The 16,746-nt window shown below is 47.1% G+C and overlaps 1 protein-coding gene across 6 annotated transcripts in view; it reads right to left on the reverse strand.

Moving 5' to 3' along the window:
• Positions 1–14,365: 14,365 nt before the first annotated feature.
• Positions 14,366–16,746, reverse strand: part of GNB1 (G protein subunit beta 1) — a 36,399-nt gene continuing 34,018 nt past the window's right edge. For all 6 annotated transcript variants that reach the window (XM_027702041.1, XM_027702044.1, XM_027702039.1 and 3 more), the window contains 2 exons: positions 16,571–16,682; positions 14,366–16,173 (listed from right to left, as the gene is read on the reverse strand). In XM_027702041.1, the coding sequence (XP_027557842.1) occupies positions 16,576–16,682 (107 nt within the window). In that variant the 3' untranslated portion in view covers positions 14,366–16,173; positions 16,571–16,575. The remainder of the gene's footprint in view (positions 16,174–16,570; positions 16,683–16,746) is intronic.

Below are 16,746 nucleotides of genomic sequence, written 5' to 3' on the forward strand. Positions count from 1 at the left end.
TGCCGGGCGCTGTGGCCGTGGCTGTGGCGGGGCGGTCGGTGCGGGGCGCGGGCCCGGCGCTCCCTGCGCGCCTCCATCGTCCCGTCCCCGCCTCCCCGCGCGCAGGCGCGGAGCCACCCGGGCCCCGCGCGCAGGCGCGGCCGCGGCGGCTGCGCGGGGCCGCCCCCCCCCAACTCCCTCATGGCTGGTTAATCACCCAGATATTAATTAATTAATTAATTAATTAATTAATTAATTAGCGGGGGGAGCGGGGTCGGGGATGGTTGGGTTTGTATAGTGGCCAACAGTGCGATCCCGCACGGGTGCGGGTACACGCGGGAGAGGTGCCGGCTGTGGGACATTGGGCAGCTCCCCTCCGACCACCCCACCACCTCCAGCCATCATCTCCTCAGGCCATCGCCCCTCCAACCATCATCTCCTGCAACCATCATCTCCTCAGACCATCTCCCCTGCAACCATCTCCCCTCAGACCATCTCCCCTCTGACCATTCCACCTCTACCCATCTCCCCTCTGACCCTCTCACCCCGGACCATCTCCCCTCCAACCATCACCTCCTCCAACCACCCCACCTCTAACCATCATCTCCTTTGACCATCTCATCTCCGACCATCTCCCCTCTGACCCCCTCACCTCTACCCATCTCGCCTCCAACCATCATCTCCCCTCTGACCATCTCCCCTTGAACCATCCATCTCCTCCAACCCTCTCCCCTCAGTCACAGACTCACCCCCGACCATCCCCCCCATGTCCCCCCTACCTGCACTCCCAGGACAGGCATAGTTCGCACACCCAATTGTCTCCCTGTGTCCTGTGTCCTCCAGCTCCCACCACGCCTTCCCCTCCCTTTGCCAAGGGTGTAGCTGTTGGCACAGCTCACCCACGCCCTCCTCACATCTCCCACAATACCTGTCACGAACTTTTACCCTCATCTGGCCTGACACCATCGGTTAAATTCTCCTTCTGGTACAAAGCCCCTGTTTGACAACACACGTCATTGTGTCAGAGTCACTCAAATACAGGCAGAAGGTGCTGAAATGGAGGAAACCATTTTCCAGTCTGTACTTGATCTGGAAAAACAAGAGGCATCTGGTTTCAGTCCCTTGAAATCGCCAGGAGCTTTGTCACAAAAAAACAGATCCTCCAACAGAGGCAGGATCAAGCCCCTGTACAGATACCAACAGTAAAAGACTTTCAGTTACCAAACCCAGGCAGGTTTTCTAATTCCTAAATTGCATCTCAAACCAATAGTACTTTAAAGAGATCACAGACTCACTGGATAAATCACATCAGGACAAAGCCACAAAACGAGAACAAGTTACCCCATGTGAGAATGTGGCAATTGGGGATTTTGTTTCCTCCTTCATGTAGGAGTTTGTTTTCGAGAAACTGAAAGCTGTAAACAACTGACAGTCAGTAAATGCTGAGACAAACGTGAAAAAGAGGAAGCAGTTGCTACATGTGGGAAAATTCCATCGGCCAGGTTACATCACTTGTGAAAGTCCAGGGGTTTGAGTTAAAATGTCACTTCAGTCCTTCTTGCCACAGCCCAGCCTGCAAGGAATTAAGGCAACAATACACAGTTCTATGGAGTTAATGATGTCTTGGGATCTCAAATGGCTTTAATGTGCTGGAAGAGATTCCCAAACTGTGAAGGGACACCAGAACATGACACTGGGCAGGAACTCAGTGCTCAGTTTTACAGGGTCAAAGCATTAACCTGAAGTCTGCAGTGAAACATTCCAGGTGAGAGGAGCTTGGACACCTCTGTGAGCCACATCTGTCCACACCCAGCTACTGCTCAAGGAGTACATTGTCATTTGAGCTGGCTCTTGGTGTGGATTTTCCCAAATTCATTAAGAAGAAAGTAATAAATCCCCACTAGAGCCATTTTCCACACCAATATACAGTGGCTGTTAAAAAACACACATTTCCAGTGGGAGGTTCCTTTTCCCCACACACACAGTAACCTCCCACAGTTACTCAACACTTTGTAAGAGGCATGAACTCTGCAGCACTGGGCACTTATCCCTGGTAATTGGTGGAGATAAGTCTGCTAAGCAGCTGAGCTGGGCCTATTTATAAAAGAGCTACGGCTAAAACAGCAGCTCTGAGCTGGGCAGGTCCAGCCCCGACCTTGGGAGCTGTGCCTGGGAGGCAGGAAGGATGTCCCAGGCTGATGTACCAGCTCTTCTCTCCACAGACCGAAGGGCCATAAGAAACAGAAGAGTTTTAGGTCCCTTTTGAGCTTGTCCTGCCCAACACCACCAGCAGATCAGTGTAGCTCAGCTCTCTAATGCAGGTTGTGTTCCCTCTCTCCCAGGGAAAATAAAGAGAAATGTTGGTAGCAACTTGAGAAAAATGAGCATTAAAACATTCTTTTTTTTTTTCAAATGAGGCTCTCAGTTCTTGGAAATACAATTTGACTGGCTTTAGATTAACAAGAAAGATAATTTAACAAAACTGCTGTTGTTTGACAACTTGCACAGAAGATGTGCCTGACACAGAGAGGCTCTGTTCAGTCTCCACCTACACCCCAAACCTGCCTTCAGCGGGAGGTGTTTCCACAGAGCAGGAAACAATTAGCAAATTGTCTCTATTAACATCCAGCAGGGCTGAAGAACACAGTTCTTACCTCTCAGCCTCAATTTCAAACAAGTCTCTGATGACTCAGAATTCCTGAGGAATCACGAGAAATAAAACTGTGCCACAAAGTTTTAAATTCTCTTGAAAGTGGTGGCACGTGAATGTGACAAACAAGTTATTTCTCAGTGGTCACCCAGTGACACAAAGGCAGAGAAATGTCCCCAGCATTGTGTTCATTGTTCAGGCTGATCACCAACACCTCCAGTCGTTACATAAATGTCATTATCCCAATTTTAGGACTGAACTGGGTTAATGGACTTGCACAAGGGTTAATAAATCTGTGTCCCAGCTGAGATAAGCCATGGGGAATGTTGCCCTGGAGCCCCACACTCGACCCATGATGACAGAGATCTCCTTTGATAGCGTCAGGGGAGGACTGAGAGCTGCTGGCAGCCAGGAAAGAAGGGTTAGGTAACACAAGTGGAGAGATTCTGGAGAAATCCAACATGTGGAGGATCAAAAGAGGCAGCCAGGACTTACCTCCTGTGTCCCAGCAGGATGTGGAGAAGAGACAGAGCTGTGGAGAACAGCTCAAGATCCAGCTCAGGGTGTTTGGGAGGTGCTCTGTCTCTCCCCATGTGACTAATGGAGTCTGGGTTTGTGCCTTAAAACAGACAAAAACAATGACTTTCCTCTTGATCCATCTTGTCAGGGCTGTAATCTCACTGGCACAGGAAGCTCTGTGTGCCTGAGAAGCAAGAATCCTGCAGTTTATGGGTTTCCAGTTTCTACTCTACTGAAAAAAACTCAAAACCTGGTCTGCTTATCACACCATTTCACTGTTCACAGGAAAACTGGTGATTCTCCTAAGGAAGGACCTTGACTCTTTTCAGGAAAGCAGCTCGATTAACTAGAAAATGTAAAAGCTTCCAGTTGCTACAGTTTCCCAGATGATTCTACAGGCAAACTGCTGCAGCACTGCATTTTAAACCCCGTTACCAGCCTGGTCTGCAGGCCAGAGGGATGAATTCTGTTTTCTGTAGGACCCCTCTGAAGTCCAACACCCCTTAAACCTGCTAAACTTTCACACTGGCAAAGTCAACACTGTCTGCAACTCCAAGTGGGGAGACTAAAGGCAACTCCAGGGAAAACCTGCTCTTGGTTTTCTGTAAAACACCTTGTCTGGGGAGGTCTGGGAATTGCAGTTGCTTCCTGCCCCCAGGCCAGCATTTGCTTCCAGCATTTGTGACAGGAATACAGGAGAGGGGTCGGGATCTGTCCTTACAGAATTCTGGCTCTCAGGATTTCCAGGCTGATGCTGTATTTGTATGCCCTGGACTGTCACGGGAACACACCCCAGAGCAAACTGCTAAAAGATACTGAAGTTGCCATTCCAGCCACCAGCTGGCCCTTGATAATGGCAGGGCTGGTGGTGCTTCTGGGGCTTTTCCTTGCCAGAAGTCACCCAAGTCCAGGGAGGAAGATAAACACCCTGTTGTCAGACTGGGGGAAGTTGGGTCATGAGTTCCATAACTGCCCAAACCTTGCAAACAGCCCGATGAGAGACAACAAAACAGTGAAATGGCTCCTCTGCCTTGATTCCTCCTTGTTATCAGTGTCCCCAGTGCCACTGACAGACCCTTCTGCAGCCCTGAAACGAGAGGCACCAATTCCAAGTGGAATGGCCAAACCCTGTTCTCCCACTGCCAAGGGGGAGCAAGGGAGGGAATTATCCCTGCAGGCCCTTCCTGAGTGCTGTGAGGGTGTGAACTCCTCACGTTCAAAGGGGAGGGAGATGGAAGGAGATGGAAGGAGATGGAAGGCTCCTTCTTTTGCCTGGGTCACCCAACAAAGCCTTATCACAAACGGGCTGGTTGCAGCGAGTCCCACTCCCTGTGCACTGCAAACACACCTTCCAGCTGCAGGGGCTGATCCCTGTGCACTCACCCTATGAGTTAACACAAACCTCTGCCCTCAGAGTCACCCGGGAGCCCATTTGCAGCTTGGTCATTAACAAAGATTTCCTTGCAGCCCTAAGACACTGCAGTTCTAAGTTCAAGAGCTGTGTTGTCCACAATCAGCAAAGTCGCTGACATCATTTTCCTTGGAAGTCAGAGCTCCATTGCAGTCCTTGGCTTATCAAACAGAGCCTAATCTTGTATTAAACACTGGTAAAAAAACCCACAAAACAGTCCCTGCATTAAAAAAGTTGCTCTTCCTCTGTTATTTTTTCTTGTAGTTGAGGCTTTTTGTTCCTTTGACCTTCAGGTTTGTGCTGCCCTATGAGTTATTTAATAGCACAAGAAAGAGTTCTAAGCAGTGACTTGGGATCACCACGATTTTTTAAATTATTATTTAGTTATTTTTTCCCTTAAGAAACCTGAAATCTCGACGGAATGGCTTCAAAAGTAAGTGGCTGGACCCCGATTTGCTGCTGAGGGTCACATGGAGCCATCCTGCTTTGCCACATTAAGGCCGATGCCAGCACTACCTGGACCCGAAGGGACAGAATTAATGCTTGGGAAAAAAAAAATCTGTGCAAAGGGAAAACTTAAATATAATCCTGAAAGCAGGAACATCAAATCAGTTGATGTGATCAGAACAACACAAATGCAGAGGAAATCAGCCTGGAATCCAGAAGCTTCAGTGCAAGGTAGGATTAATTCTGAATATAAGCCTTGCATCACACTCTTGTGACTGTCAAAAGCAGACATGAAAAGAGACTGGTCTCTGCCAACTTCTGGTTCATTTGCATCAGAATTCTCTATAGCCCAGCGTTATTAACTTCTTCTTTTCATGTATTCAACTGCCTTGTATTCTGCAGATGCTCAGATCACAGATGCATTTGAAAACCTCCCCATTCAGCCCCTTTGTTCCAGTGCTCAGAAAGGTGCTGCAGATATCCTTTGCCTTTGCACAAGAGGAAACACACCTGACCAAATACCCCTCACCAAAGAACAGCCCGCACTGGAGTTAAATGATCCTTTTCTTCCTCGAGAAAAAAAAAGCAGGGTAATTTTTCAGATAAAAGAATGACACACTCAGACCTGCACCTGCTTTTCCAATGGGTGAAACCACTGGTCCTGCTCCCTCCTGAGAGTGACCCCAGGGGAAACTTCTCCCTTCCCCAAAACATTGCACTGCAAAAAGGACCAGAAAAAAGCCCTGCTCTGCTCCTGGAGGGCTGATTTGTTCTCATGGTTACTGACTGGCTTCACTGAGGCACCAATTTATTTTCCCTCTTCGTTCACAGATGATTTTCCTCATTAGATGGCCAGGCAGCTGTTTACAAAAAAACCAACAACAAAATCATCCAAAATAACATCGGTGTGTGTTGCCCTCTCCCACCAGACCTGTCTGCACCTCATTCCCCCAGGTGACCACCTCTCAAAGTCAGTGTTTCTTTTTGAACCCAGCAGATTCGGTTTTAGTTTCCTGCAAATCCCAATTCCTTCCTCTACAAACTTCCCGGTCCTGGCAGCATCCCCCACTCACCACCACAGATCCCAGGGCTGGTCCCCAATCCTGCCTTCCCTTCCTGTCCTGTCCCTGAGCATTCATTCACCTGCTGGGAGACAGCAGGGCAGTTATTCAGAGAACACCCAGGGCAGCGGTCACAGATCTGGGACTGAACAACCCCCAGGCATGGAAAAGGAGCACTTGGTGATCCCTCAGGAGGTCACACACTGCTCAGCCCCAAGGCAGGAGGGGTTCTATCCATGGCATGTCCAGCAGACACCCCTCAGGGCTGGTCAGAGGTGCCACAGCCCAAGGAAGGCACACACAGCCCTTGGGATGGGGGACTTCAGGACAGGACAGGACAAGCTGTGTCTGTCCCCAGGGCGGGGGCACCCAAATTAGGTAGAAGGTGCAATTGCTACTCCTGCTGCACCCCTTAACTCTGCTCCAAACCCCACCCAGACCCGGGCAGTTCCTGAGGGCTCCTGTGCAGGGCCAGGAGCTGGACTCGATGGTCCTGATGGGTCCCTCCCAGCTCGGGCACACTGTGATATCCCCTGGAAACCAGGGCAGAGCTGCTGTAGGAACTGCAGCAGTGCCCTCTAGTGCCCCTGGCACTGGGCAAAGCTCTCAACTGAACGTTTTAATGAAGCCCAGAAGGTTTTCAAGCCCCAAAGGGGAACCTTCTTCCCAAGCTCAGTAACGCTGCTCCCCCCAGCCCCGGGGTCCCCCAGCCAGGTCAGCTCAGCTTTGTCTTTTCCATTCGAGTTCCCTGCAGGTAATTCTGAGGTCAGTCTCCTTTGGAGCACACAGAAGGTTGGGTTTACTGCTCCTTTACACACTGGCTGTAAAGATTGAGTAGCACAAAAGAAATAGTAGCTCCCCCTCATCCTTCATGTCTATAAATTAGTGAAGGTTCAGGACAGCAGGACATTTCACCAGGCACTGAGGAGGGACATGGCAAGAGTTTGCACTGAAGGTTTTACAAAAATATTGTCTATAACAGTACTCCCTAAAAACAGCAGCTGTAAATCCCAAACCCCTGTGCAATACCACGTGTTCTGGGGGGAACATTCCTCGATACAATTGGGAAAATCACAGTGTTTGCTGCCCAGCTTTCATCAAAGTGGCCTCTTACCACATGCTCTGACCTACCACACACCATAAACCCACTGAAGACCAGCTGCCCTTCCCATATTTTGGTGCCTCCTTTGCCCCTGGGCCACGCCTTGGGGTTGCAAAGCATTTGGGATCAGTGGGACCAGTCCCCAGGCTAAACTGGGCACCAGCACCAGGTGGCAGCAGAAGCCAAAGCCTGGTTCTCTGGAGCCCCCAAACTCCAGGTCTGCTCCATTATCCAGCACCACAGCAGACTGAGGGCTGTTCTCATGCTCCTCGTGGGAAAATACCATGGAAAAGGAGGCAAATCCATCAGTTATTGATTGGTTATCCATGTTCCCCACTCTGTACAAACATGCCAGCACACATAAAATCCACAGCTAAAAAGCTCCTGCTGAACTTCAGGGACTTGCTCCCTACATCTCATATTTTGTAAAATATTATTTAATTAAAAATATATAATTTTATATATTATTTTATAACAAACCTCCTAAAATACACCTGGAAGTTCAAGCACATTCTGTCAAACATCAGTTACCGTCAGTGACCAGAAACCAAACTACTTAACCTGATAAGTCATCACACAGTTGTGACTACAGGGCCAGAAGTCAGACCCCAAACGTCCTCCAAGCCCAGGAAAAGCAGGATTTCATGTTCACACATGGCAGAGGCTCCAATTCCCAGCAGCTGAAGAGTCTGGGCCTGAGCACTCATGCAAGGAAAGCTCCTAAATAATGCACAGCACTCCTGTGAGTTGGTGCTGAAGGCACAGGCTCTGCCAGCATCCCCAGGGGTTGGATTCCAGCAGCAGCAGTGCAGGGAGCTCTCCTGGCAGGCTGGAATACAAATTAGAATCACTTCAGACTGTTTCAACAGCTCTGGGTTAATAATGGGAGTTGCTGGCTTTGTGACATGGAGAAGGAGGGGAGCAGGGGAGAGATCCAAGCCACTCTCAGATGGGATGCAGCTGCCCAGTTACGTAATTTTTCAGAGCCCAGACAATCATTTTATGGCCTGGCCTCCCTCCAGAGCTGGGTGTCCACACTGCAGAGCATTAAAGCCTCCCAAACAACCCCAAACTGGCTTAGAGATCCCTGGGATGTGAGTGCAGAGGATGAACTCGGCCAAACACAGCTCCAAGATCATCCCTCTACCAGAATAAACTGTAAAATTAGGGATATTTGTGCTCCCTCTGGCTCACCCCCAAAGGCATCACAGTTAATGCTTCCTCCCACAGTGTGTCCTGCTCATCCCACCCTGACCCTGCTGCCATCACCTCCTGGGGCTCCCTGGGGTGGTTCTGCAGATGATGGGAACTGCCCAAATCCCTGGGATGTGGGGCAGGAAGGGAAGGGCAAAGGAACCCACGGGTCCCTCACACAGAGCTGCAGCTCAGGGGCTCTCACTCACCAGCACAGGACGAGGGGAAATCCCAGCAAAGCAGAGGAAACTCCTTCCCCTCAGGAGTGGGATGAAATCCTTTGGGAGCTTTTGCCTTTTTAGCTGGAGAGACAAGCAAGCACTGAACGATCGAGGTGGCAAAGGGCACGCAGAGGTTTGATGTGGAAATGGTTCAGATCAAGAGGCTTCTTTGCAAACCTCACCCTGCAAAAGCAAGAGAACTGCTGCTCCTGCCAGGGCTGCTGCTTGCCCTTCAAAACATGAACAGAGAGGCACTAGAAATAGTGTATTAATAAGTAAAACTATTCAGCACCAACACGAGGACAGGGAGGTTTTGCAGTTCTCAGCAGTTGTACCACTCACCTTAACTGCCTGTTTTCCACCACAAACTGTACTTGAGGAGGCTGGTGGAAGGGCAGAGACCTGACAGAGTAATTTGGGCTCTAAGGGTGAGGGGGATGCAGCTGATACACTGCAAAACAGGCCCAAGGGTTTTCATTTGTATTTTTCAGCGGGGAGCGAGAAATCAGCCCCGTTAATTCAGCTTGGAGAGGAACTTCCACTTGCAGAGGATCAGAGCTGAGGTCAGGGGCTGCCTGGCTCCCATCTGGTATTTCTGGTGAAGTTACTCGTGGTGCACAGAGCTGTGACAGGCTTCAAAGAACAGGAATGATCCTTTTGCTTATGAAAGTTTAACCTCCAATTCTGATAAGCTGTTCCTTGAAGTCTATCTGTAATTGCTCCGTTTCCTGCCAGCACGTCTGATGCTATCACTTGATTGAAAGAAGCCATGGGAGGAGGGAGATAGAACAGCTCCACAGAGTCAGTTTTTAATTCCAGCATCACTTTTTAGAGCTGCCACTGAACCAGCCTGGCCAATGCATCTCCCTCATTTTCCTCCATCTGAGTGTTCTTGGCTCTTTGGCCTCCCTTTAGAATTCAGTCATAACTCATTCCCTGGGCAGCTCTCACCCATTTCCTGACAGCAGGAACCTGGGACAAGACTGGCCAGGCTTTTCAGGATGCAGTGGGTTAAACACATGCCTGATGCAAGAGGCAGATGAAATATAGAATTGTTCAATTAAGTGCTGCAGTCATCCTTGGCAAGGCTCCCAGATCTCTCATTAGTGCAAACTGGTGTCCATCACTCCCAGAGCTGTCACTCCTTGAATACTTATTGTTCATTCAAGGCTCAGATCCCCAGCAGGCAAAGAACAGCAGCTATTTCATCACTTAAACAGCTCCTGTGCTGGAAAAGAAAACCTGCAGGGGCCTGAAGGGCCCAGAGGAAACGTGGTGCTCTTAAGGGGAGCTCAGTGTCTCACCTTGGGACTCCTCCCCTCACCTGTTTTCTGTTGCTTTCAGAAAGAAACCAGTGCTAAATCCTCAAAGACAAGAAAACCACAAAGGCTGAATTCTCAGTGGCTCCAGGAGCTGGAGGCCTTCAGCTCCAGCAAGCCACCAACTGCTATTTTAATTTTTCTACTGCCACAAGGTGGGATGAACTTTGTCCCCTCGAGCCCTTCTGAAGAAGGTAAGGTGAGGTGAAAGACCCTCTGGGTATTCTGAGCACCTTCAGTGCACAAGAGAACACAGAGCAAAAAAACCTTGCAGTTATAAAGCCTGAGGAATTTAAACTGTCAGATGTTGTCAACCATTTATTTTAAATCTTGTCTTGCTCTTCCCATGGGATTAAACAACAGCTTGAGGGAGCCCAGGATCAAATATGATTATTCCCATTGGACCTTGCTTATAAGTTTTGCTTATAATATCACAGAAAGTAAATCAATAAAATAAAGATAAGGAATCTATGGTGGAAAATCCATGGCAGTTGAGATAAATACATGCAGTTACGTGTCATTCCAGTGTGACTCACTGTGCCAAGCACCAGCCAGGGGAGAGAAGGAGCTGCTGCTGCTCCTCACTCACCAGGAATCCTTCTTGTGCAAAGGAGACAAAAACTACATATTAGAATTCTACAGATTTTAAAATACGTTCGTTTTTATAAATGAGGACTTGGGATTTCTGTGCTGGTTCTCTCCCATCCCACAGTGTGGATCAGGGCAGCCCTCATTCCCATGCAGGAAGGCAGAGGTGCTTCCCTGCTGGACAGCACTGGGATCACAGGGATCTCAGCATGAACACCCTGTCCATCAAAACATCTTCATCAGCAGCTCCAGATCCCAATTCCTACTTAGAGCAGAGGAGGAAGGTTGGGAAGATCAGGGAGTTGGGATCAGAGCTGTGACAGCGTGTCAGAAATACTGAGAGGGAGCTCAGAAATATTGGGGGAGACAAGCAGGGAATTACTGAGGCTCTTCATCATCTCCACCCATTACTTCCTAACCAAGAGCTGGATTTGAAGCTGCCCAGCAGACCCTGCTCCAGGCACCAGTGGCTATTTTTAACCTCTCCATCCCCGCCGGCTCCAGTTCCTACACAAAACACTAGATAAGAAAATCCCTGTTAAAAGCAAACACGAGGGAAAGCTTGGTTTGTTTGCAAGGCTTTATGGAAAAAATCACAACATCCTCAGTGGGCTCTGGAGACACAGGGAGGGGGGTTTCCATGGACCAGGAATCAGCCCAGGCTGCTCTGTCACACCCGTTTCCCGGGTTTTTCCACCACCAGATGGAGCTGCCCCCTGTGTGCTCCCAGAGACCTCAGCGTGTCACCACCTCCATCCCTTCCGACCAGACTTTCCCCTCCCTTATCTCCTCTCTGCCGTTTGAAAAATCTGTGACATCTCGTTTGGGCACTCCCAGCTCCCCAGACGACTCCCCACCTCCCGGGGTCAATCACGGCTCGCTGCACTCAGCTCCAGCAAATGGCCTGATGAATAATTGAGGGAGGAAGATTCTCTTTGTTCTGTTTTATGACAAAAACTGTCTTGGGTTGAGGCAGGAATTACTTGAATGAGTGTCGTGCAGGGCCTGTGTTTTTAGCAGCCAAGCTCTGAGCAATGAGAAGCTCACCCAGGTTTTATTCACATTTCTGTTTTTCCCAGCTAAGTGGTAATTTTACAAACACTGACTAACTATCCCATACATGCTTTAAAAGTACTCCCTGGAGACCTTTTACCATTGACATTTGAAGAAAAAGCTGAGTAGGCAGTTGCAGAATAATTCAACTTGGCTTTCCTTTAATGAGCATACTCTGAATGGGCCTAGATTATTAAAACAGAACATCAACTCCTGATCTGGGATCCCACAGTTTGTTAATATTTGAAGCTTTCCTGTTTCCACTGAAATGATTTAAGCCCCAGAGCAAGTGGTACATGAGGAAACGTCCCTGGTCTGCATTAAACATGCCCAGGGCACAGGCTCAGCAGGCAGCAAAGCTCAGTTCCAACCCCGTGGGCAGGCCAGGAATGTGCCAGTCCTGCTCCAGCCCCTGCCAGGAACTGCACATTGTCCCAGCAGCTTCCTGGAGAGAGGCTTTAACCAGAGCAGTCCAGCCTGGAACTGCATCCAGCCACCAATGGGGGGTCCCAGGAGTCTGGAGATGCTTTTCAGTCCAATTTGGGGGCTCCTAAGGTTTATGGGGACCCTTTATCACCCCAATTTGGGGATCCCTTTTCACCCCGGATTTGGGGGTCCCAGGGGTGTTTTCTGTTTTGGGGGTCCAAGATGTTACGGGTGAAAAGGGTCCCCCCCAAAACACCTTGGACTCCAAAACTGAAGGTGAAAACTGTCCCCAACAGCCCCTGAGACCCCAAACCCAGGCGTGAAGGTCAGGATCAAAGCCCTCATTCTCTCACCCCAGTGACTGATGAACAGGCCCAGGGATTCTGGTTTACCAGTGGATCCCTGGATACAGGGAATTCCCATGGGACAGGGCCATTTGGGGCAGGAGGGACAGGGAATGCACTGAGCCTCCCCTTTCTAGAACAGTGAAACCAAAATCTATGGTTGAATTTTTCCAAACTTTCTCCTAAACCCCAACACAGAACAAACTCAACTTTTCACACACTTTGGAATTATGACACAGTGGAGTGTAAATCCAGCTCAGATCCACTGGGTATCCTGATGTTTAAATCAAGGCAGACTCTGAAGATGATATGAAGAGAAGGAACACAGACCATCATTGTGCAGAAATACCCAACTGCTGCTGGAACTTGTTCACCAGTCACTCCTTTCCTTCTGCCCCTCTAATCTGAACTCATGGTTACACCTCCACTACAAAGTGTTAATCACAAAACCACACAGGATCCTGACTTGCCTCAGACCAAGTCCCACAGAACTCAGCATGGGTGACAGGTTTTATTATTCTTTATTTACTCTGCCACTTCCCAGAACCCAGATTATTCTATTTTTAGCTCTTACAGGGCATGATTCAATCAGTCACTTTAAGTGTGTCTCACAGCTGATTTCAAACACTCCAGGGCACTTAATGCACAACAGGAAGAATGTCCAACTCACTTTTGTTTTTTTCTACTGGCAGTAGGACTTCAGATCTTTTAAAGTACATTTAATTCACTAAGAAATTAAAGGCCACGTTGGGCACAGAAAATATTTTAAGTCCTAACTCTGGGTACTGAGGTTGAGAAATCTGTTCTCTCTTCTTCCACTCCTCCTTCCCTGCAGCTCCATGAGAGGATTCCAGCCCCATGGAAGTTCATTATGTTACCAGGACCAGGCAACTGTGAATCCCTTTTTAAAATCACAAAGTTTCATGTGTAACAGAACTCCCTCTGTAATAAGAGCCAGCTGCAACTGTTTGCATTTCAAATAAATCACAAAGGGCTCCACAAGGCACAAGAAATCACTGCCTTGGCAGGTATTTTACGGCCAGCAAAGGCAGGACACAGTGATGTAACACATGGATTAAGACAGATCATGCCTTCATTGATTTTATTACAGACCAGACAAAGCCACACGTGAGACGTCAGCTGGAATAAAAGTATTCCACACGAGCGGGGAAAAAAACCCAATTATACCATTTGGAATTGGAAAAGACAAAACTGGAATTCCCAAATTTAAGCATTTCCAGCCATGAGCTACTTACCAGTGTGTGGAGTCCCAAAGCCCAAGGCTGGCAGTCCATGGCTGCTGGTTAAATCATGTCACCATCATATTTTCCATACCCACAGCTTTTCAAAGCTTCTTCACTCAGGTTGAGAATTTCCATGTTTGGTATGAAACCAAGCCATGGCACTGGAATTTCTCTTGGTTGATGTGAAACGAGGGAAAATACACTTTTGTTTGGGTCAGAACAGGAGACTTTACTCACTGAAAATGCAAAACAAACCCCTCAATTCGACCGATGCCACCCAACTGCTTTTCAACACCTCGTGTCAGGAACCTGCTCCCCTGGGTATGAAATCCTTCTTTAAAAGAATTATTTTAGATAAAGTTCTGCCCTGTGGGGAGTTTGTTCTTACTGAGCATGAAAATGGCACTGACTTACCCTGCTCAACACCTACAGCAAGGACAACTGAGCTGCTGGGGCCAGGTCCTCACGGGGCAATAACACAAATTTTCCACTCAATTCTTTTCCTATCAAAGGACACAAAAGTTTTAAGAGAAGTTACTGAGCATTTTGCTTTGATCTCCTCCTTCAGGTGTTGCACTCACATCCCACAAGGCATTTTTGGGATGAGTACCACGTGAACCACAGTGGCCACTTGCTTTTGGAGTTACCTGCACGAACCATTAACAATCCAAGCCATCTAAAAACACCAAACCATTTGCTTGGGGACATCATTCCCTCCTCTTGCACGTTTAATTTCACAACTCCAATCCTGCCACAGAAGCTGTTTTGTGGGTTGAACAATAAGCTGCAAAACAGATCAGTCAAAACTCATGTCAAACTGCTTTATTACATCTTAAATAACATTACATTTTAATATAGTATCTATCTTGCATCCAGCTTTCTTGAAGTACACTGACTTTAAAATTAAATACAAAAGGTGAAGAGGGATACAGGGCGTGGAGAAAGCTCTACAGAGTAGTTTCATGAAAGAGAGTAAGAGGGAATTCATCTTTTATGCCAAATCCAGGCCTAACGCACAATTACAGCACATTTTTGTACAGAATGTTGCAGAAAAAACAAAATGGAGAAAAGCTACTACTGCTGCTAGGAAGGAGCATTTCTGGATACAGTGAGAAGATAGGAAAGTTTAACAGAACAATCTGCTGTCCAAACACTGCTGCTTTTAACATTTTATTTGAAAAGAAAGCCAGGAAAACCTGCTCATTACAAAAATGACTCTGATCAGATGCAAAGGACTCATCCTGCAAGAGGAACTGGCTGTGAGGAACTGATTTTAGAAAGAAGATGGTCAAGGTTCCCTCCTCCCACTCCCCAGAATCTTTTGTTGACAGCGATTGTTTGAACAGGCTGTTTTGTTTTTTTGTTTTCTTTTTCTAAAAAAAAAAAAAAAAAAAAAAGGAAAAAGAAAAAAAAAGAAAAAAAGAAAATAAAAAGTGACTTTTATCACGCTACTCCAAAACGTGCATAGCTTTGTACTGGAGTTCTTCAGAGACTTATGCACAGAGTAGCAACAAGAAATGAATACAGCGACAATGGTTACAGTTTTTAAACAGGTTATTTCTTCAAAGAAAAAACATCTAAGGACTTTAGTCCAATATGCACTTTTTAGCATTTCTACAGCATGCGATTCTAAGAGTAAACCCACCCAATATGGCAAACAATCAAAAAAGGTTTTTTTTTTTCTGTTTAACTTAGAAAGTTCAAGATCATTATTTTCAAAACATTGATTTGTACATCATTTCATACACAAAGAATTGACTCAATACCCAAGTGTAGGATAGGTCTCTTTTGAAAACAGAGATTCCTGGTTGTTGAGACTTATAGGATAGTGTTAGGATATATAAACTGCCCTTTCAAGTGGACAAAACCAAAACAGATTAAAAAAATCAGTGTGGTGAAAAAAGGGGGGGGCAGGAGGGACCAAGGATTGCATTTGTTATCCATAAAAGGTGAAAGGATTCTTTAAACAAGCATTCATTACCTTTTACAGCATGTGCTTGGTTACCTTACTGCTTAACATTATCCTATATATGCCAAGTTTTGTGCAACAATTATCTGTGATACTAGAAAATAAAATAAAAAAAAAATTAGGGACTAAATTTACAGCGTTAACAACCCCCAGATGCTCTGGGCTAGGACTCCCTTGTTTTGCTCAATTAAATACATAAAGAAATGTATTTAAAAAGGAAACTTGAAAAAAATCCTGCTACAAACATGACTTTAAAATTTGCAAGTGTGTGAGATAAAAGTCCTTAACTTCAACTTGGAAACTACAGTGAAAGCTAAACTGTTTTCACAATTATGCTCAAGTTTATTTTCTGGTCATGCTTTTATGATAGTGTTTCATTTTTAAATTCTCAAGACAAAAAAAAAAAAAAAGAAAAAAAAAAGAAAAAAAAAGTGGTCCCAAAAGGAATGCACAATTTCATTTTGCTTACAACACAGAAATTCTTCTTGGAAAGGTAATTGTGCTCTTCATTTCAGCAACAGGAGACGGAGAAGATCTTGCCCTTTGAGTTGGGGAGGATGGGGGTCCGAGTTAGTATGGTTGGATTGGATATGCTATCGTGTTTAATTTTGTTGGGAACTTCTTCCAGTCGTGGAGTCCTCGAGTTCTGCCACACACACAAACACACACACACAAACATTTATTTATTAGGAGCTGCTCTTGGATAAACTGCAATCAAGTTTCCAGCTCTGCTCTGGCTCCCACTGACGCATCCAGCCATTATCTCCCCGTTCCACAACGCCACTTATTTACCAGCCCGGGCCCAAGAAACAGCACAGGAGAATAAAGGATGGCAAAAACAGGCCAGCAGAGAAATGCCATTGCATACATTAAAGCAATACTCTTCTAAAAAACCCAACTGGTTGTTTTTTTTTTCCCCTCAGTGCCTTTCCTAATCTGAATGCTACGACACAGCCCCAGTGACACAGCACTGGCTGGAGCTGGCACAAAGCACTCTGGACCCCTAAGGAGGCCAAGCCCTCAGGAATTCATGGGATACCCACCTACTTCAGTTCCAGATCTTGAGGAAGCTGTCCCATGATCCTGTTGCCACTGCCATGCCATCATCAGTCACACCTAAGCAGCTGACACGGTTATCGTGACCGGCGAGGACACCTGGGAACCAAGAACATGGTTTGGGAACGTGGAACACGGTTTGGGAACGTGGAACACGGTTTGG

This window comes from Neopelma chrysocephalum, unplaced genomic scaffold (genome assembly GCF_003984885.1).
Source record: "Neopelma chrysocephalum unplaced genomic scaffold, ASM398488v2 Primary Assembly neopelma1_180, whole genome shotgun sequence".
In the NCBI taxonomy this organism is placed as follows: Eukaryota; Metazoa; Chordata; class Aves; order Passeriformes; family Pipridae; genus Neopelma; species Neopelma chrysocephalum.